A 21,701-nucleotide genomic window follows, 5' to 3' on the forward strand; every position below is an offset into this window, starting at 1 on the left:
AAAAGAAAAAAAAAGTGACAAATTTTAAATTAATTTAAAAGAAATTGTGCATACCTACACAAGTGTGCCCCACACAGCTTTGTTTCCTTAAGGAAATTTCTACAAATACATTTCAAATGCTCTAGAACTGTGGCTCCCAAATGTTTCGGGTTGCCACCCTCTTGACATCCAGGCCACATTCCTAGCGCCCCCACCCTACCTAACCATCACAAACTTCGACCTCTTTCTCAAGTAAATTCAAAGCAAATGTATTTCACAAATAAAACTTAACCGAATGAACCCATTATTTTGTTGTTTTTACATGAATCGCTACCCCATTATCACCCCACTTTTCTTCACTGCCCCCTTGCAACTTTCCGCCGCCCCCGGGGGGAGGGGACAATACCGCCCACTTTAGGAACCACTAGTCTACACTGCGACTATATAGGAATTTAATGCGAAAAATATTGCTGAGTTTGGGAGGAGAGAAGTTTCGGATAATTCACACCAATCAACTTTGTTTCCGTGTGACTTTCAGAAAAATCCGTATTTTACTTTTTTTAATTTTTATGAAGTTTTTGGCAAATACCATTCAGGTGGTGTAGAGGCGGAATTCTGGTTTAAGCATGCCATGAAAGCCGTCATAACTTTTTATTTTTATTTTGGTTCCGGGACTTTCAACTAGGAAGTGAAACTTTAGCTCAAATGTTCCTGCTAGCTTCTTTCCTTTGTCTTGTCAAACTGCACCTCAAAAACGTATGAGCCGTCTGTTAACTTTTTTGAATATGTAGGTCAAGAACAGTTCAGCCTAGATAACCAACAAAGAATCTTTTGTTCTCCTGACCTTCTTTAGCTTCGAAAGTGCTATGAACTAGCTTAAAAACCCGCACCCCCTGTGGACTTTAAAGCTAGCCCCTGATGAGGGCTAATTTGGCCCGTGACCCAAAACTAAAGAGAGCTGAACAGCATGACTATAATACGTCTGTAATGACTATATCCCCTGGTGGTGTTTGATCAGAGGTTAAACATGGATGAGAATTAATTCTGTAATGCAATCTTTCTATTGTTCCAATCCCAACTGTTGGCCAATTTGTCCCAAATTTCTTATCTCAACAAAATTAACGAAGCAAATGCCATTTATCTCCCCCCCCCCGATCTCTGACATCAACTAACAATCACCAACCAAGATGGTGTGAATCAGCCAAGCTTTACCTGCTAGAAATGACAGCCCAAATGCTTTTAAATCAGATCCCAATACTGGATATTCAAGAACCGAACGAAGAGCAGATTTTCATTCTAGGATCATCCTGATTCCCAAAAGCTATAATGCGTGCCGGTGGCACGTGTAAAGACATTCGAGCGAGATCGTTGCCAGTGCCGCCGGATTGGCTCCTGTGCAGGTGGCACGTAAAATACACCATTTTGAGCGTGGCCGTTGCCAGTACCGCCTGACTGGCCTTCGTGCCAGTGGCACGTAAAAGCACCCCCTACACACTCGGATCTAGCTACAGTGGAACTTTAGGAACAATATTTCACCAAAAAAAAAAAAACTATAAGAATTTATTTTACAGTAATGTACACAGCAGGAATTTTTGTTGCTTTTTACGTGTAGCTCTACGGTCGTAACAGCAGAATGTTTTTTTTTTAATAAAAACAAATACGATGAGAATGTAGAAGTTGCCTCTTCGGTGGAATATCCACGGCTTTCACCTAAATACATATTTTATTTTTATTTTGCTTTCTTTCAAGTGTTTTCCTTTCCTTTTAGCAGACTATAGCCAAGGGAAATAACTCTTCTTAAAGGAGATAATTCTTGTTAGGAGTTTGTGAAGCCCGTTGATTTTTGTTGCGCTTATTAAACCCCGGTTGGTGTCGGCCCTATACGTTTCATGTCATCCAAAGAAGTCGAAATCAACAGAGTGAAGGACATCGGGGTTATTTCAAACGACTGTTTTAGGTTCGATAGGTAGATGTCTTTTTAGTTTCGCTCAAATACAAAGGGACAACAAAAGCTGGTTTATAGTTTCTACATTCGACACCATCGAAATACCAGTAATAGATTGGAGTTTATTTTATCGACTGCGGAAGATGTGATTTCCACAACAGAACATATCTTCCCTTTGGGTCCCACACAACGATATCTGACCGGTTGTGTGTGTGTGTGTGTGTGTGTGTGTGTGTGTGTGTGTGTGTGTGTGTGTGTGTGCGTTTGTGTGTGTGTATGAAATTATACCGATGTGCTTTCAGATTACTCCCATCCCACCACCACCACCACCACCACCATTCAGCTGACGACCTTCTGTTAAGCTGAAATCGCATTCAGATTTGGGGTGGGGACTAGGATGAATTTCAAATTACCTCCGGCGGGTAAACTGAAATCGATTTTATGTGAAAAGTGTGTTTTCTGTGTGTGCACGGACGCGTTTGGTATACGTACACTTGTATGTAAATCACAGAAGAAAAATAAGTTCGAGATCATCCGTTTAGTTGGAATTGAACTCGAAGCCACGAGGTTGTAAGGCGAGCTTCTTAAACACACAGCCATGCATGCGCTTTTCCTCTCTTGATTAAAGAAAGAAAAAGTTGGCCTCGGCGGGATTTGAACTCCGTGTATAAGTAGCCGGAATAAAAATCACAATGCGTTTTGTTCGATATTCTGTCAATTCGTTAACTGAAAGTTGATTGGAAACTTTATTTAAGTGATCACCTCACCTTGAAGGATAAAAATTACAGTCGACCCGAGATGGATTTGAACTCAGAACATAACTAACTGCTACACAAGCCATTTTGTTTGGCTTTCTAACAACTCAGCCATCCTCATCGATCCCCACTTTTCTTTTTGTTTCTTCGCAAATAAATAAATAAATTTAGTCTCGACAAGCGACAAAGTAAGTATCTATGCGGTCGTTAAGACTTCTTTGGAATAGCAGTCTCATCTCCTTCAAATCATTGCAAGAAACAGCAGTCAACTCTCCCTCAAATCACTCCTAGAAATAACAGACAAATCTCTTTCAGATCATTGTAAAAACTAAACAAACGGCCGCCAAATTTCCTTCAAATTGTCTCTTGAAAGAACAACCAAATTATGCTTAAACCACTGCTAGAAATAGCAACCAAACCTTGTTCAAGTCAATGTTAGAAACAACAGCCAAATCTCCCTCAAATCATTGTTAGAAATAGCAGCCACATCATTTTAAATAAAGAAGGGCAGATTTTACAACGCGATCCTCAAACGACATAGTGGTCGTTGCTGGATGGCTTTTGGCTGTCATTCTGTTAGACCAAAGCTGACCTGGGGTGACTAAACATGAACAACAACAATTGCAGCAGAATGTCTCGTGATCCCACTCTTGCCATACAGACAGTTCTTGGACAGACCCATTCTGAACGTTCATACAATGCCTCATGAAATAACTTCTACAGACGCGGTGCGGTTTTTCTCTTAATTCTTTATATTGTTCATTATAAATAACCAAATACCTAATATTTATACACCCAGCAATAAATATCAGTTGAATGTTCGCGTGATTGCTTCGCGCAGCCAACGAAATATATTTTCATTTCTTCGTTATTCAAACAACAAGCAACCAGCGAAATCCTTTTGGATAGAAAAAAAAATTGAAGGCCGCTGGTGGGACTCGAATCCGCAGCTGTAAACATGAGAGACGTTCCACAATTGGACCAAATAACATTCAATTCTCTTTGACCAGAACGAAGTTTCTAAAACGGATAGAGAAAAATCGAAGGACTGTCTTCGACTTTTTCTCTCCAAAGGGTTTTATAACCCAGAATTCTCACGCTATTTTTTACAACAACAACAACGTGATTTATAAGGAGTTTCAAGTGTCCCATCATTGTAACAAGGTTTCCTATATAAACGTTATCTTTCCAAAACTTCGCATGAACTTTGGAGTCTGATAAGCTGGAAAGACACTTCGGGTACGCAAACCTTTTCGATGCGCCGACTTCTAACTGGCCACCCGACCTGCTAGTAGCAGCAGCTAAATCTCTCTCAAATCATTCTTTACCACTTTCAAAAATGATTTGTAGATTAAGCTCGAGTCTAGTAATCTGAAGGCAAAAAGATTTAGTCGATGCCTTCGACTAAACGCCCCACCTTCAGTGCTTGACTGGTCCTTTATTTTATTGATCCCCTCCCCACTGAACGATTGAAAGATAGAGCTGACCTCGGCGGGATTTGAACTCATAATGTAAAGATCCAGGGGCAAATACCGAAATTTACCAAATTTAATGGCATCTAAGATGCGCTTTTTCTTCAGAAAAAAGGTCTCCAAAAATCACCCTAAGGGCCATAGGGACCCTGAAAGATGAGCAGGGGATGGTCATGGCTGGAATGTTGTCGAGTGGATGAAACACAGTGTCACACATTCACTCATGACGTTAAAGACTCATTTCTTTATTGCCCCCAAGGGGCTAAACATAGAGGGGACAAACAAGGACAGAGAAAGGGATTGAATCGATTACATCGATCCCCAGTGCGTCACCGGTACTTATTTAATTGACCCTGTAAGGATGAAAGGCAAAGTCGACCTCGGCGGAATTCGAACTCGGGACGTAACGGCAGACGAATACATATCAACGAAATATTCCCATCGTGGGTGTAAATTCTGATTGGTTTTAAGTGGAGGAGGTCAGCGGTCGCCGCGGTCTTTTCTTTTTTCTCACAAAGAATGAGACAACGAACTACTTGTTGATTAATTAGACACTTATTTGAACACCCACCCCCCCACTACGACGACGACGACCACCACCGTTACTACTACCATTAACACCCCCTCACCACCACCACCATTACGACCATCACTACTACTACGACCACCACCATCACCACCGTCGCTACCCCCACTGCCAACAACAATAAGAGAGATTGAAGGACAGATTTAGGCCGAGTGCTTTTGTTTAAGCACGAGAACGGTGAGGACGGTGATGGAGAAGACGCGGAGGGGAGGGGGCAGTGGAAGAGGGCGTCGGTTTAGGAGATGTGCTGTGTGTGAAGGGGAGGGGTGGGTGGTGGGATGAAAAGATAGATTGGGGCACAAAGGAAGAAAGGAAGGAAGGAAGGAAGGAGATGGATGTGGTGGAATGAGAAAAAATATGAAGGGAAGAGAGAAAGAAGGTAAGAGAGAGACGTGATTGTATGAATGAATGAATGAAGTGAGTGAATGAAGGAATGAATGAATGAGTGAATGAAAGAGAAGGGAGGAGAAAAAAGACGTAACAAAGAGACATAATAGAATGAAAGAAAGAAGAAAAGAGAGGAGAGGAAAGTAATAGAGAGGCGTAAGAGGAAGAAGAAGAAAAAGACGAGGAGGGAACGACGATAAAAGCAGACGTAATTCTTATATTCTTTTACTTGTTTCTGTCATTGGACTGCAGCCATGCTGGAGCACCGCTTTGAAGGGGTTTTTATTTTATTTTTAAATCGAACAAATCGACCCCGGTATTTTTCTTTTCCAGTTTTTTTTGTGTGTGTAAACTTGGTACTTATTCTATCGGTCTCTCATGGCCGAACCGCTTAGTTACGGGGACGCGAACAAACAAACACCGGTTGTCAAGCAGTGATAGGGACAAGCACAGGCATAAATAGATAGATAGATAGGAAATGGATTGAACGACATTGTTTATTTTGAATCACCACAATTGTTTCGACACGTTTTTACACTTGTAGGACGTTGGTGAAATATTATTAACATGTTGCGTAATCACTGTCGTCCGTTCACGGTGCAAGACGCACTTCTTCAGGTGGTCGTTTAAATAAGTCTTTGTTGTTTCACTCAAAGTGAGAATGCATAGCCTTTGGGCACGCAAGCCCATTGCAAGGCAAATGTGGGCATGGGGGAGACAGTACAAATTGCCGGTGAAAGGTCCCACCTAAGAGCAACACTGATGGAGATTGAAAACAACCTGCAAACAGGAGGGGTCGACACTGCACAGTGCCAAAGATCCCAGCAATGCCGTTGCGCTTCAAGACCAGTTACTGTATCAGCCTGGTTTTCAGGGGCCCACAGCTTTTTAATATTCTCCCAAAGAGCTCGAGGGGCCTACCTACACAAAGTGGATGTAGGTGTTTTCAAATCAAAACTGGATCTCTTCCTGTGGAGAGTCTCAGACGAAATGTCCTCGCGGCAGGAAGCGCAAATGAGGGCAGCGACATCAAATTGCCTTATTCACCAAATGCTATATATCAGAGGAAGCTCTCAAAAATAACAGTGTAGCAAGATGGCGGTGCTCCAGCATGGCCACAGCTTTCAGCTGAAACTGATAAAATAATATATATATATATATATATATATAGATAGATAGATGTGTGCGCGCGCGATGCGTTCGTGTCTGTGTTGATGTTTGTCCCTTATCTCCACCGCTTGACACCGACGTCGGTTTATCTATGTCACCTTAACATAGTGGTTCAGCAAAAGATAGCGATAGAATAAGTATGGGACTTTTTTAAAAAATGCAAAAAGAAAGCCACGACTAAATACTAAGGTAGATGTGAACGATTGAATTTTTCCTTAAGAAACGAACCAAAAATGTGTCGCTGGGAAGTAGACTTCTTACCGCAACAATCAAATGCACTTCACAGAAACCTACCAAAGATGAGAAGGTCGTGGAATATAATAGGGACTTCCTCTCTCTGTCTCTCTCTCTCTGTCTCTCTCTCTGACTATTTTCACATACATACGGATACAATTGTCACCCCCTCAGTCGCCTCTTCCTTTACTCACCTCATTTCACCTTCCAGCATCGCGTCATTATTTTTTATACACCACATGATGCTGTCTTTGTTCAGAAAAAGACACGCAAAGTGCCACACGTGTCTCTGAATTATTGAAAAAAGCACGTTCACATGCTGGAAGAGACAGACATAGACAAACACAAATGCACACATACACATATGTATATGTATATACATTTATATGTACTCACACATACACAAATTACAAATGCACACACTCGCATTTACACACACGCACTTATTCTTTTGTTTCAGTGATTTGACTGCGGTCATGCTAGAGCACCGCCTATATATATATATATATATATATATAATATATAATATATATATATATATAAATGCATTCACATTTAAAAGTGTACGCATACACATATTCGGCGATCTTAAATATACGAATGTACATATACACACATACATACGTACTGGGTTACGTATATAGAGATTCACTTTTTCATATAGATAGATAGATAGAGCTGGAAAGGGAAGAACACCCACACACACACATATGCATACATGCAGACAAATCGAGGAGAGAGAGAAAAGGAGACAAAAGGGGTAGGAAGGAGAGAGAAAGCAAAACATACACACGCGCACATACAGACATATTTAAATGAATCGAAACATGATACAGAGAGAGAGAGAGAGAGAGAGAGATAAATAGAGAGAGAAAGAAGGATAGAAAGTAAGAGAGAGCAAGAGTAAGAGAGTGCAAGAGTAAGAGAGAGAGAGAGAGAAGTGGAGTGACGGAACGAGGCAGAAAACAAATCACACACAAATTAGTTAGAGACAGACACAGATAGGAGCGAGTTTATAAAGAGGTGAGTGTTATTTTGTTGACGGACGCGCTTTATCTCTCGTGTTTATTATATTTTTCGTTTGAAATTTGGTGTAGAGATTACGTGAAGAATTAGTTTCGTTATCGTGGGACGAAGATCACCATTTCTTACGCACACGTTTTGTAAATTTGTTTCACAGACACTGAGTTAATTATTCCTAGTTTGCGACCAGGCTGGTGCACCGCCGTCGAGGTTTTATCAGTCGGTTATATTGACATTTACGTATTCCTGTCTCATACACCGCTCAGTCGTTCTCTAAATGTCGAACCGCTCGGTTGCAGGAATTTATAGGGGTGCGAGATAAACAGCAGAACCTGATCATTTTTTTAAAGACCCGTACACATTAACAGTAATGCGAACACGCATGTTATACGATCTCATGCATACGTACAGACACGCACCTCTTTGTTTCACTCGCTGGTCTGTGGCCATGCTGGGGCACTGCCTTGACGGATTTCAGTCGAACGAATTGACAACAGTACCTATTTCATTTTGGTGATCCTTCGATATTGGTCTACAGTGTGTCGGTATGAGGAGACGACGTGATTCACGTTCTTTTTCATCTTTGCCACTTTATGTCATGAGGGAAGTGTGTGTGAATGACGTCATGTACAAATACCGAAGGATTGCTATATATATATATATATATATATATATATATATATAGCGCAGTTCTGATCGAAGCACGTACTGTTATTTTAAGAAATAAATGTGACCCCTAGCGAGATCACAATCAAATTGAAATTGGGGATTGTACACTTGGTGGACAATGCCTGGGCGAATTACAATATGTTTATAAAACACATACCGGAAATTTATCCGCCATAAGCTAAAGGTATGCTGCAAATCATTTATTTTCATAACAATTTTCTGTTAGTAAATGATTTTTTCCTAAACAAACACGCAAGAACTGATAGTAGGCTGTGCGCATGCGCGATTGTTTAAAACTTTTTCGACTTTGATTTCGAAGTATTTAAATAAAATTATTTGGAAATTATAAAGAGAAACGAATGGGAGAATCGGACTGTCCGTATTTTAAAATCAGGAATTATATATATATATATATAAAAAAAATCGAAAAACAGTGGAAAGTTGTGGAATTAGTGGGTAGATGGGGGATATTTTAAAAAACAGTTTTATTGGATAATCGTATTAATTCCATTATGCAGAAGACAATCGAAAAAAATTTATGAAAATTCGTAAAAATAAAAAAAAAACGTTTTGCAGGGTTTTATAGTACGTGCTTCGATCAGAATATTGTTTTGATAATACCATTTCCTATCATTAATAAAACTGCCGGCATTTTTGACGACACGGGTATGCTAGTTTTATAAATAATTACACAAATAAATATGATGCAAACAGCTGCTGTGTGCTCCGGCAATCCATCAGGTAGGAAGCACTTTTGATTTTGTTCGGTGCCACTTCAAGTTTCGCAGGCACCCTAATGGGAACCAGATGCCTTCAGGCTTCTGGTATGCCCTTTTTTTGCTTTGAATTATTTGTTTGAATATATTTTGAAGGATTATATGAACGTTACGAAGAGCACGCTTATCGTTATGCCTCAACCCCCCCCCCCCCCCAAAGAAAAAACTTGGTACGTGATACGTGCAAGGAGTGTTTCCAGCCTATGTTTTCTATGTCAAGTTGCCTCAAATATTATATGCTTTAATACATTAAATTCTCTTAAAAGTTTTTTTTTACGCCTTCAAATACGGTAGATACACATGTATACATATATCATTTAAATATTTCGAAACCCAAAGTAGGACGAAATTCAAGAAGGCTGGTATTTACATAAAAGATATTTAAGCTCAAATGATTGAAACAAGTAAAAGAAATATATATATATATATATATATATATATATATATATATATATATATATATATATATATATATATATATATAATTGCCAACCAAGTGTGACGTCCTATACTGGTGTTTATAGCCCCAGGAAGACATCTCTTCCAGCTGGCTAACGACACACATTCTGTGTCCGATTAGTATTTGTGAGGGGAAGTCATCGCTCCCATCTCTAGCCTTGCGTGATACACACGGACCCGAGTTTCTGAGTGGTTACCCGTCCTCAGCGTGTGTTAATCACCAGCTAGTGATGAAAAGTCATCTCACTCGCAAAATACTATATGGTTTTTCCAGCGACGAACCGTCGCTGATCTCGAAAAAGGAGAAATAAGCTATATTAAATCTCTGAGCGAAATGTAAACAGTAGCAATACGGAATCGTAACATATAATTGGCAATTATATGTTACGATTCCGTATTGCTACTGTTTACATCTCGCTCAGAGATTTAATGTATGTATGTATATAAAATACACATTAAGTACAGGACATCACCAACGAGTGAAACATACGTAAGCACACGAGAGATAAGCAGAGGACAAAGTACCGAAAGAAGATAACTCCTCGTCAGTTGTCGACTGTTTTACTACTCCCTATTTCGAGCGTGTGACCGTTAGGGAGACTCAAACCTGAAGTTCCAAAGTCTGTGGCGCACTTACCGACATCATTAATAGCCAAGTATCAGTGACTGTCTTTGACATACGCTGAAATGTATCTGTGCAACTTGAATCCTACGTTTACTGACATGCGGGAGTTGTTTGTAGTGAAGAAAATATATGCAATTATAGATTATAAATGAACACACACACAGACACGCAAGCATAGAAATGCATACGTAATACAAAGGTTAATTGTCGCACGAATAAAACACGGAGACTTTCGTGGTCGTTGTTTTGTCCTAGTTCAATCGCGAAGAAACAGACCTATGTCCTAAAGGCATTCTAGCCATGGCTATCCTGTCTATTTAGGACATCTAGGACTTCAATATTTAATGACATTTTTTTTTTTTTTTTTACAAAGACTTTTTACTTGTTTCAGTCATTAGACTGCGGCCCTGCTGGGCACAGCCTTTAAGGGCTTAGACGAACAAATCGACCCTAAGACTAGCTTTTTTCTTAAAGCCTAGTACTTATTTTATCGTTTTCTTTTTGCCGAGCTGCTAATGTTACGGGGGACGTAAACAAACAGACAGGGGTTGTCAAGCGGTGGAAGGGGACAAATAAACACAAATGTACACACACGACAGGCTTTCAGTTTCAGCCTACCAAATGCACTCACAAGACTTTGATCAGCCTAAGGTTATCGCAGAAGACATCTGCTGAAGGTGTCACGCAGTGGAGCCACACCCAGGACCATGTGATTGGGAAGTAAACTTCTTACGACACACCCATACCTGTACCTAGTAGTTTGTAGCAGATTTGGCTGTTATTTCTAGCAAATCAAACAACCAGTCACGTACAGGCTCCTCCTTCTTGCTGTGTTACATAAGAGTCACGTTTTTCTAACAAAACACGGACAATAGCAAACATTCCTCAAAATGGGAACGGTGTAGTCTTAAATATTTTCCCCTCTAAAAAAGATTTCCAGATGTTGCTTCAATGATTGATAAAAAGCAAAGACAACAACACAGTTTTAAATACGAAATCTAGAAAATGTGTAAACATGTTAAAATTCATCGAAATTATTTAAGCTGCAACCGCTCTAATGATGGACGTAGCCAAGTTAGGATTACAGTCCGTGATTGATGGGCGTATTTAATTATTATGATATTTAATTATTATGATATTTAATTATTATGTACGCGCATCAACATAACGATAGGAAAAACATTATCGTAAGCTCGATGGCAATTAGTATAAAATACTTGATTTTTTACTTTGGTGGGTTGGGTGGAAATATAAATAAGTAGTTTCTTTTTTCAGAATTGTGCATCAGGTATGATTGTGCGGTTACGGAGTTCGCTTTGCGCCCATATGGTCTCTGGTTCAGTCCTACTGCGTGGCACCTTGGGAGATTTTGTCATCTACTATAGCTCTGACCAAAGCCATGCGAGTGAATTTAGTAGAAGGCGGAAACTGCGTGGAAGCTCGTCGTATATGTGTGTGCGTGCGTGCGTGTTTGCCCTTCAATCTCTCGTTTTGACAACTAGTAATGGTTTCTTTACGTCCACGTAACTTAGTGGTTCGGCAATAAGAATCCGATAGACTAAGTACCAGATTTTAAAGAACAAAAACTTACAAAGGTCGTTTTGTTCAACTAAAACCAGTCAATGATGTGCCCCAGCAAGGACGCCGTCCAATGACCGAAAAAGTCAAAGATAATACATACAATTGTAAACAATAAACAAAACAATTGTAGCCATCCTCACGTTGCTTCACGCGTGACAGTGATATATTAAACATAACAATACAATACATTAATATTCTATAAAACATCTATTATTCTATCGAAATAATAGAAGTTAACGCTTCACTTGTGACATAGTTATATATTAAACATATGAATACATATTTTTCCCTTTCAAATGAAGAAGTGATTTTGTTGGTTTGGCCACCTGGAACGCTATAAACTTTACAATAATAACTATGTGATCGCTGCTATTTCTAGCACACTAAAAAAGAGTTTTTAATGAGCTTTCATTCATATATAATATGTGACTGTGGAGGCGCAATGGCCCGGTGGTTAGGGCAGCGGACTCGCGGTCATAGGATCGCGGTTTCGATTCCCAGACCGGGCGTTGTGAGTGTTTATTGAGCGAAAACACCTAAAGCACCACGAGACTCCGGCAGGGGATGGTGGCGAACCCTGCTGTACTCTTTCACCACAACTTTCTCTCACTCTTACTTCCTGTTTCTGTTGTGCCTGTAATTCAAAGGGTCAGCCTTGTCACACTGTGTCACGCTGGATATCCCCCGAGAACTACGTTAAGGGTACACGTGTCTGTGGAGTGCTCAGCCACTTGCACGTTAATTTCACGAACAGGCTGTTCCGTTGACCGGATCAACTGGAACCCTCGACGACGTAAGCGACGGAGTGCCAACAACAATATGTGACTGAAAAAGAAAATTTTGAGAGGAGGTGAAGGGTTGACAGGAGAAAAAAGGAAAAGAAAAAAGGGAAAGAAAAAAAGGGAAAGAAAAAAGGGAAAGGTTCGTCAGGTCTTTAGGCTTAAATTTTTGCAAAACCTTAGAAGATAACATGTACGTGTACAGTTGCTTCACGTAGATGAATAGAGCAGTGAGTGGGGAAAATGACCAGTTGACCAGCGGTGTTAGTCGAAAGAGTTATACCTGGTAGTGATATCCAGTATCATTAATCATAACAAATAACTCTATTTGAGTCTGCTAGATAAATCCCTATAATTACAAATACTGCCCTAGTTAAAAATTAAGGACACTCTTAAAAGTTTCTGTGCGATATACTCTTTAACTTGTTTCAGTCATTTGACTGCGACCATGCTGGAGCACCGCCTTTAGTCGAACAAATGCTACTATTCATGACCCAAGTTCAAATCTTAGAGGATTCCCTCAGTTTCTCATCTCTTCCAACGAATCGCAAATTCAGAGATAAGACTTTCAAGGGAGAAAATTCAGTTTAACTTTTGCTTCAGATGTAAGGGAAATAATTCTAAAAAAAATGAAATAAAGGATTAAATTATTAAAACGAAATGCCACGATAACAATATATGATAAATAATTTCTGACAGAGTTTTTAAGAAAAATTGAAAACATAAATTTGCTTACACCACACCGCAAACTTAACCTCCTTCCTAAGTTATACACAACCTGTCCTAACCAGTTTATCTGGGTCTATTGTTGATTAGTTAAGCCAGCGAATAAATTTCTCATACCTAAGCAGCAAGTTTGGAAAAGGGAAAACATGGAGTGTAAATATCCTCCCCCTCCTCCTCATCTTTTAATGTCCCTTTTTCCGTGCTGGTATGGGTTGAACGGTTTGACAGGATCCTATAGATCGAAGGACTGCATTGTGCTTCAATGTCCGCTTTGGCACAGTTCCTACAGCCTGGCACCCTTCCTGCCACCCAACACTTTAATGTGCGTACCAAGTACTTTTTACTGTGCCACCCGCACCACCGAGGCTATCATGCAGTTTGCGCAATTGTAAACCCAGAGCAGGAAGCTTTCTGCTAGGAGTTGAGGCACGGGTAAAATTATAAGAGAAGTGTCCAGGGCAGAACAGGTTTCAGCCAGTAATAATTAATAATACTATTAACACTCTTCGCCCACACCTTCATTGGCTACGATGAAGACAGTGGTGACCTCTGTGAGATTTGAACTCAGAATATAAAGAACTGTTTCTAATTTTTGCTCAGAATCATGGCCTCAGACTCAACAGAGAAGGCTTACATTAAGTGCTTGGAGGAGGTAGTGCTGCCCTGAGTGAAGAGGGTGGCTTCTGGGAGACCCTATGTCTGGCAACAGGACTCTGCCCCATGCCACACAAGCAGGAGAACCCATTCATGGTTGTCAGGCAATTTCTGCGACCATATCACCCCTAACATCTGGCCACCTAATTCCCCACACTGCAACCCCCTTGATTATGATGTGTGGGGTGCATTTGAACACCTTGTAACACACCAAAGATGAACTGAAGGCAAGGATTATGGCAGCATTCACCAACTTAAACAAAGAAACCACCCAGAAGAGTTGCAGGAGATTCCGAATGCCAATGGCGATTTTATTGAATATATTTACTCTTTCATATTTCAAGATATTTTTATATAATTTTGGTAAATATATCTGTTAAAATGAGATGTCAGTGTTATTTTCATTTTTGCATAATTTAGACAACAGTTTATTGACCACACCCTGTATATGTGTGTGTATTGTATCTTATAATAAATTTTTTCTCTCATTTCTTTCCTTTTTTTCTTCTCTGGTTACCTGTTCCCTACTTTGACCAACTCTAACCTGACCAGCCAACTGACCAATCCAACACCCAAACAGTAAACAATGGACAACAGTTTAAAAGGATTACCTTTATATGACCCAGCTCTGAAGGAGCTAAAGCTTTGGTATGAGAGCACTGAAGACAAAGGGACCAAAGAACGACTTCTGAAAATCTTGCAGATGCACATCAAGCGTGACTGTTATGCACTGAACTTAAACACTCCGGTGACACCAGTTCGTCAGGAAATTCTTCAGTTTACTAACACCAATAATTGGGAACTTTTGGCCCAGCAGAAAGTCACACAGTATAGGCTGGGCCCTAATATGGCGTCGGGAGAATGGGCAGGTATCTATTATCTTTTACTCATTTCATTCATTGGAACTGTGGCCATACTGGGGCACTTCCATAAATAGTTTGTATGTGTGTGTGTGTGTGCATATGGCTCAGTGGTTAGAGCGTCAGGCCCACAATTGTGAGATAGTGGGTTCAATTCTCAGATCAGGTGGTGTGTTGTGTTCTTGAGCAAGACTCTTTATTTAACGTTGCTCCAATTCACTCAGCTGTAGAAATGAGTTGTGATGTCACTTGTGCCAAGCTGGGGGATTTGGTATATAGAATCTCAAAGAAGCCCATCGTATATACGATGGGGTGCTGAAAAATTCCTGGTTTTAGGGGTATCATGGAAGGCCTGGCTGGAAGCTCAGCCTTCCGAGTTCTTTTACAGGGCTTAGAAAATCTGAAGGGTTACTGCAATAAGTATATGGATCTGAGAGGGGAATATGTTGAATAAAATCATAATTGATCCCCCTGTATTTTCTTTTACTCAAAGCCAGTAACTTTTCAGCACCCCTTCATATATTTGTGTGTGTCTATGGAAACAGATGAGTGTTGGTGACAGGAAGAGCATCTTGTCATAGCATATCTGTGTTGACAAATCCCATTTGACTCAGGTAAGCATGGGATGAAGATGATGTTGTTGTTGGTGGTGTTGATGATGATGATGATAATGATGTTGTTGTTGGTGGTGGTGGTGGTGGTGAAGGTGATGTTAGGGTACTTTGATTTTCTCTGAATGTTACACTAAACTTTGTACGAAAATTTTGCAACAAAGAAAATCATCAAACCCCTACACCCCAGCACCACCACCATCCTATCCCCCTACCACTTGTCCACTCTCATTACTGACCCCTATAATTTCTGTTTTTGCAGGTCAAGTCCTCAAGATGCTGGTCAGCATGCAGAAAGCCAAAACTGTGATAGAAATTGGCATGTTTACTGGATTTGCAAGTTTGTCCATGGCTGAAGCCCTTCCGGCCGATGGGCAGCTGTTTGCGTGTGACATTGAACCCTACCTTGAGAAATCTGCTCGCAGCTTCTTTGATAAAAGTCCACATGGCAAGAAAATCACCATCAAAATTGGTAAGCACATGTTGCATGTCTGTCCTGCATATGTTCACTCCTTGATGCACTTCTTGTATGTCCTTCGTTGCACTTGCCTGTGTATTCGTCAATGCATTATTTACTTTAATGCACTCTCCTCAGTCGTGAAATGTGGTCACCTGGAGTGTTACTAGAGTGACTCACGTGGGATGTGTTCACATGGTCAAGTAGGATGTTGGAATATAGTCACATGACTACCGTCTCCTGACCCCTTCTGTCATCATCAAGACACAGATCACACACGCATACACCCAAGGCTTCTTTGAAGCCTTGGGTGTATGTGTGTGTGAGTGCGCGAGTGTGATGGTGATGGTGGTGAGTTTGTGTAAAACGATAGGTCATGGGTTGTAGTAATGAGAATAACATCCCTAGCCCCTCACTCACACTTCTTCTCTTTGTTCCTCACCCCTAGGCCCAGCCCTGGAGACATTGAAGACCCTGGCAAAGGAAGGTGTAAAGGCAGACTTTATCTTCATCGATGCAGACAAGTCTGGATACATAGATTACTTCAAGGTAACACAGCATCTCTGTCTACTTGTCCATCTACCTGTCCAGCTCTCCTATCTCTCACTTTCTATCTCTCTCTCTCTCTCTATATATATATATATATATATATATACATACTTAAAGCTGTCTGTCTGAGACAAATGGTGATTTTCTGTGCTTGAGAAAACATGTCAAGCTTAGTTGTGACCAGTGCCAGTGGTATATAAAGGGCACCAAGTACACTCTGTGGAGTGGTTGGCATTAGGAAGAGCATCCAGCCATAGAAACCCAGCCCAAATCAGACTGGAGCCTGGTGCAGTTCTCTAGCTTACCAGTTCCAGTCAAATGATGATGATGATGATGATGATGGTTAATATATTCAATTTGAGTATTATTATTATTCTTTGTTGGTTATTTTATTTTCTTAAGTGTTTCTTTTTTGTTTTTGATTTTTGTAAATTTTAGTCAGTGTTGGACAATAACATATTGGCCCCACGAGGAACCATTGCTTTTGATAACATCTACTGGTTTGGTGAACCTTATCTTCAAAAAGGCTGTGAAAATACTGTGATGGCGATTGTTCATAAAGCAATTATTGATGACCCACGTGTTGAACAGGTATGGATACCACCTTCCCCTTCATCTTCTCCATCCATTGTTCCTGGGAGGGTCTTGGGTTTCGGGGAAAGGTCTAAGTCGATTACATAAACCCCTGCACTCAATGGGATCTTATTTTATCGACAATGAAAGAATGAAAGGCTAAGTGCACCTTGGTGGAATTTGAACTCAGAACGTGAAGATGGATGAAATGCTACGAAGCATTTTGCCCAGAATGCTAACAATTCTGCCGCCAACCACCACCTGTTCCTTGGAATATCTTATGGATGAATTCCTCAGGCTCTCTTCCATAGGATCCTATGGGAAGCAACTGTCATTAACTCTTTTGTTACCATATTTCTGTTGAGATGCTCTGTGTTTCTTTCAATTAATTTTAAATATAACAAAGAATTTAGTAAAATAACTTCGTTATCATTCAGCTGGTGTTAGGAACATAAATTGTGACTAAAGTTGGGTGGAAGATTTTAATTCTAAACTTATGGAAACAAGACATTTGTACTCAAAGCCAGAGGCGGTTTCAGCCGGGTTGGTATCAAAAGGGTTAATGCACTTTATATGAAAATCATTTCATTGTACTTCATACAAGTACAGTACAATGAGGTAGGGAGTACAAACTGGTAACATGTACCGTGGATTTTGCTAATTATTCTAGGAGACTATTTAGCTGTGTAAGGGGACAGGGGTGTAGGCACACCTGCTTAAATTGTTTCTGGGTATGGGGGGGGGGGGGGGGGCAATGAAAATGCCTTTCACATCCTCCTGAAAAACTGGGTTTGCACCTGCTAAACAAATTTCGTTCTCACGCTTATGAATGTCCCCTTACTTTCCCTCTGTGTTTTGCCTTTGATCTAGAAGCATTTGAGCTTTATTTCATGTTGCTTCAGTCTACTTGGCTGTAAATGTGTACCAGCCAAGTACTGGTTCCGACCATTCTCTTCTTAAATCTGGGTGTCATGTGAGAGCAGCTTTGGGAAGGTGCCTGTGTCTGGATGTGATTATTTAGAGACTGAATGCTTCATGTTACCAAGTCATACGCATTCTCGAGTGATGGCTGGTTGTTGTGTTAATCTATTTGTAAAGAGTGATTTATGATAATTGTTCTTTCCCCTCCCCCCTCATTAAGCCATTTATAAAAATATCTAAATCGTTATGATGTGCCACACACACACACACACATCGACATGCTCTCACACTTGCTCACACACACACACATACTTGCACTTCCTCATTCCATTCAACAGATGACATAACACCACTCATATACACAGACGTTCTTGTTATATTTCACATGATATTTTTAGACTGATACACAACATCCCACACAATGGGTCTTTACTACAACCATGGCTGTGTGTTAACAGAGTCTTGCAAGTGAAACCTTGCTAGACAGAAACTGAGAAAAGGTCATTGTGTATGTATATATATATATATATATATATATATATATATATATGACTAAATGCATCAAACCAACATCAAACCTCTGTAAGAATATACTAAACTCTCGTCTTCTTTCCAAACTTTAGGTGTTGCTGCCAGTTCGAGATGGTATCGCATTGGTTCGCAGAGTTGAAGACATTTAAAGACTGTCCGAGCACAAAGTGTCAGCTATTCATCATATTTTAAATAAAACCATGTTTTCATTATAAATTTCAATAAAGAATATATATATTTCTTTAAGAATTATTCCTCTTATCATCTTCTTTTGTCTTCTCTCTCTGTTGTCTTCTGTTTCTTCAGAATTCTTCTGTTTTTGCTTTTTCTGGATTCTTTGGGTTTTATTTTTTTTTGCAGTTTTGCAGTTGGAAATTTGTTATTCTTTGTGATCAAAATATTGTAATTGTAAAAAAAGGTTTGTGGTGATGGTGGTGGTGCGGAAGTTTGTTAATGAGGAGCTTAATTAGCTTAATAATTGTAAGTAAAGCATGTATGTGGTTATAAACCCTGCATCCCAATCATGTGGTCTTGTTCCATCCCACTACATGGCACCTTGGACAAGTGTCTTTTACTAAAGCCTCAGGCTAACCAATGCCTTGTGGATGGATTTCAGAGAAGGAAACTTAAAGAAGCCTGGCATATATATACATACATCTCTCTCTCTCTTTAAATATATATATATATATATATATATATATATATATATATATATATATATCATCATCATCATCGTCTAGCGTTGGTTTTCCATACTGGCATAGGTTGGACGGTTTGATTGAGGTCTGGAGAGCTAGTGGCTGCACCACCAGGCTCCAATTTGACATGGCAATGTTTCTACAGCTGGATGCCCTTCCTAATGCCAAAAAAATCAAGATGACCTCACAAGCTTAACAATGGGACCCGAATTCGTTATACAAGTGGACCAAAATAAACAACAAGCAGTTTAATGTTGGAAAATTTCAAGCACTGCACTATCAACTCAACCTGCATATACAGGACCCGAAGGTGGTGCAATCCCAGAGTCACTGGCAGAGAAAGACTTGGGGATCAGTATGCGCAATGACGCATCGTTTTATATGCACATTACCAAGATGGCAGCAAAATTGATTTTTCATGCTTTACTCTAAGTTGAAAAAGTTGCAAAGACTGAAACCAGTTCTAAAATGTTCTTCATGATAAAATTATTTTAGCATTTTCGACCTTGTCTCATTTCCTTATACATATCAACTTGTGTTACTTTTCAACCTTCTATACACGCACACACACACACACACACATATATATATATATATATCTATATCTGTGTGAGTATATATATATATATATATATATATATATATATATATATATATATATATATATGTGTGTGTGTTTGTGTGTGTGCGTGTATGTATATATATATATGTATGTATATAGATGTTCATTCATATATACCCAAATAGCCCTCACACACATACGTTTACACACACGCACACGCATTCTCGCAACTACTATTCATTCACCAGCTCATGAATACAAATGAACAGGAGATAAATTAATTACCCTTGGCAATTAACACATGTAATTATATACTTATGCTTTATTACTTTGTACTTTACCACTTTGCAGTTTTTCCCTCCACATTTGTCCCAACATTCATCTGCTCTTCAGTGCTTGCTTCTCTGCCCATCGGTCCAGCTGTCTGTCTATCAGTTTGTCCATTTGTCACTCTACCAGTCTTTCTTTCTGTCTATCAGTTTGTCTGTCTGCCACTCTAGCTGTCTCTCTCCCCCTTTCTTTTCTCTCTCTGCCTATCCCTTTCTTTCCCTCTCTCTTTGGTCACTTGTCCTCCACCCCTGCCATCGTTTATCCACACCCTTGTTTTCAGAAAATTCCTCAAACATTCCTACCACAAAACCAAAATTCACTCTCTTCCTACATGAAAAAAAAAATAAATACCCTTCAACATTTATACAGGAATGGCTGTGTGGTTATGAAGCTTGCTTCATAATCATATGGTTCTAGGTTCAATCCCATTGTGCAGCAGCTGAGTTGTCCAATATCTTGTGAGTGAATTTGGTAAATAGCAAACTCCTTGAATAGTTACAATGTCAGGCTGGCAGTTGCCCAGGGGCTTCATGGGTCCAGGGCTGATTTCTGCTCTTCATATGCTGGGGCTTGCTCTTAATAAATAGATACTAAAGGGACCAGTGCAATGGTTTGCCCAGGATTCTCACAGGTCTAGACACACACACACACACACACACACATTCGAAACAGGCTTCTTTCAGTATCCATCAACCAAATCCATTCACCAGGCTTTGGTGAAGACACTTGCGCAAGGTGCCATGCAATGGGACTGAACCCTAAACCATGCTGTTGGGAAGCAAGCTTCTTCCCACACAATTATGCCTATGGCTGCACACCTATGTACATATGTGTATGTGTCTATATATATATATATATATATATATATATATATATATATGTACGTGTGTCTGTAGATACACAGACACACACAAACATACACACACACATGTATATATATATATATATATATATATATATATATATATATATATATATATATATAAATGTATGTATGTATGTATCTCATGTACATCTGAAAATATGAGTCATGTCACATCCCCATACCACATTACCCATTGTTTATATCGTTACATCTCAGGATATGAAATAATCAAACCACATCTGTAATCTATGATAATCTCTCACTCAATATGTTATATCTAACGATATGGAATGAGTCATACTGCATTAGTTTATTCTGATATCCTTTCACCATATCACATCTAGAGTCATGAACTAAAATCATACCACGTTTATCTATTTTGGGAAGTTGTTTGACCTGCTAGAAATAGTAGTTACATCTTCTTCAAATCCCACTGAAACAAAAAAGCAATTTTAAAAATATAATAAAACTCATTGAGAAAGTGAGACGAGGTGGTCGTGTTTAGAAGGTCTTTGAAGCTGTGACAGCTCTACTTGATCACACTTGACTTTGTCAGCTAGCATCACTAGCTATTTCATACATTCATATGTGTGTGTATGATATATATATATCTACCATCATCATCCTCCTTTAGCATCCGTTTTCCATGCCGGCATGGGTTGGATGGTTTGACTGAGGTCTGGCGAGCCAGCGGCTGCACCAGGCTCCATTCTCTATTGGCAGTGTTTCTACAAGTGGATGCCCTTCCTAACTCCAACCATTCTGGGAGTGTAGTGGGTGCTTTTTACGTGCTACCAGCACAGGAGCCATTCAGGTGGGATAAACTGGAAAATGGCCATTAGTAATGTGGAGGTGCTTGAGAGGAGTGGCAGTAGAAGTAATGAGTCAATGATTTTGATTTATCCTAATTATGTATAAATATAT

The 21,701-nt window shown here is 39.7% G+C and overlaps 1 protein-coding gene across 2 annotated transcripts; it reads left to right on the forward strand.

Moving 5' to 3' along the window:
- Positions 1-7,413: 7,413 nt before the first annotated feature.
- LOC106877784 (putative caffeoyl-CoA O-methyltransferase 1) lies at positions 7,414-18,583 on the forward strand. Of its 2 annotated transcripts, none has more exons than XM_089339162.1 (6): positions 7,414-7,551; positions 14,373-14,689; positions 15,554-15,763; positions 16,197-16,297; positions 16,736-16,888; positions 18,415-18,583. In XM_089339162.1, exons 2-6 carry the CDS (start codon positions 14,407-14,409, stop codon positions 18,469-18,471), a joined length of 804 nt encoding a protein of 267 aa, XP_089195288.1. In that variant the 5' UTR covers positions 7,414-7,551; positions 14,373-14,406; the 3' UTR covers positions 18,472-18,583. The 2 variants fall into 2 exon arrangements, with proteins under 2 accessions (XP_089195288.1, XP_089195289.1); XM_089339163.1 differs by lacking the exon at positions 7,414-7,551 and adding an exon at positions 8,840-8,961.
- Positions 18,584-21,701: the final 3,118 nt, after the last annotated feature.

The sequence above is a fragment of the Octopus bimaculoides genome, chromosome 21 (assembly GCF_046866305.1).
Source record: "Octopus bimaculoides isolate indiv1 chromosome 21, ASM4686630v1, whole genome shotgun sequence".
NCBI classification, from domain to species: Eukaryota; Metazoa; Mollusca; class Cephalopoda; order Octopoda; family Octopodidae; genus Octopus; species Octopus bimaculoides.

Coding starts and splice junctions, on each gene's coding strand:
- LOC106877784 (XM_089339162.1), top strand. CDS start 14,407: ATGGACAACAGTTTAAAAGGATTACCTTTATATGACCCAGCTCTGAAG. Junction 14,690..15,553: donor GGCGTCGGGAGAATGGGCAG/GTATCTATTATC, acceptor CTGTTTTTGCAG/GTCAAGTCCTCAAGATGCTG. Junction 15,764..16,196: donor GAAAATCACCATCAAAATTG/GTAAGCACATGT, acceptor CCTCACCCCTAG/GCCCAGCCCTGGAGACATTG.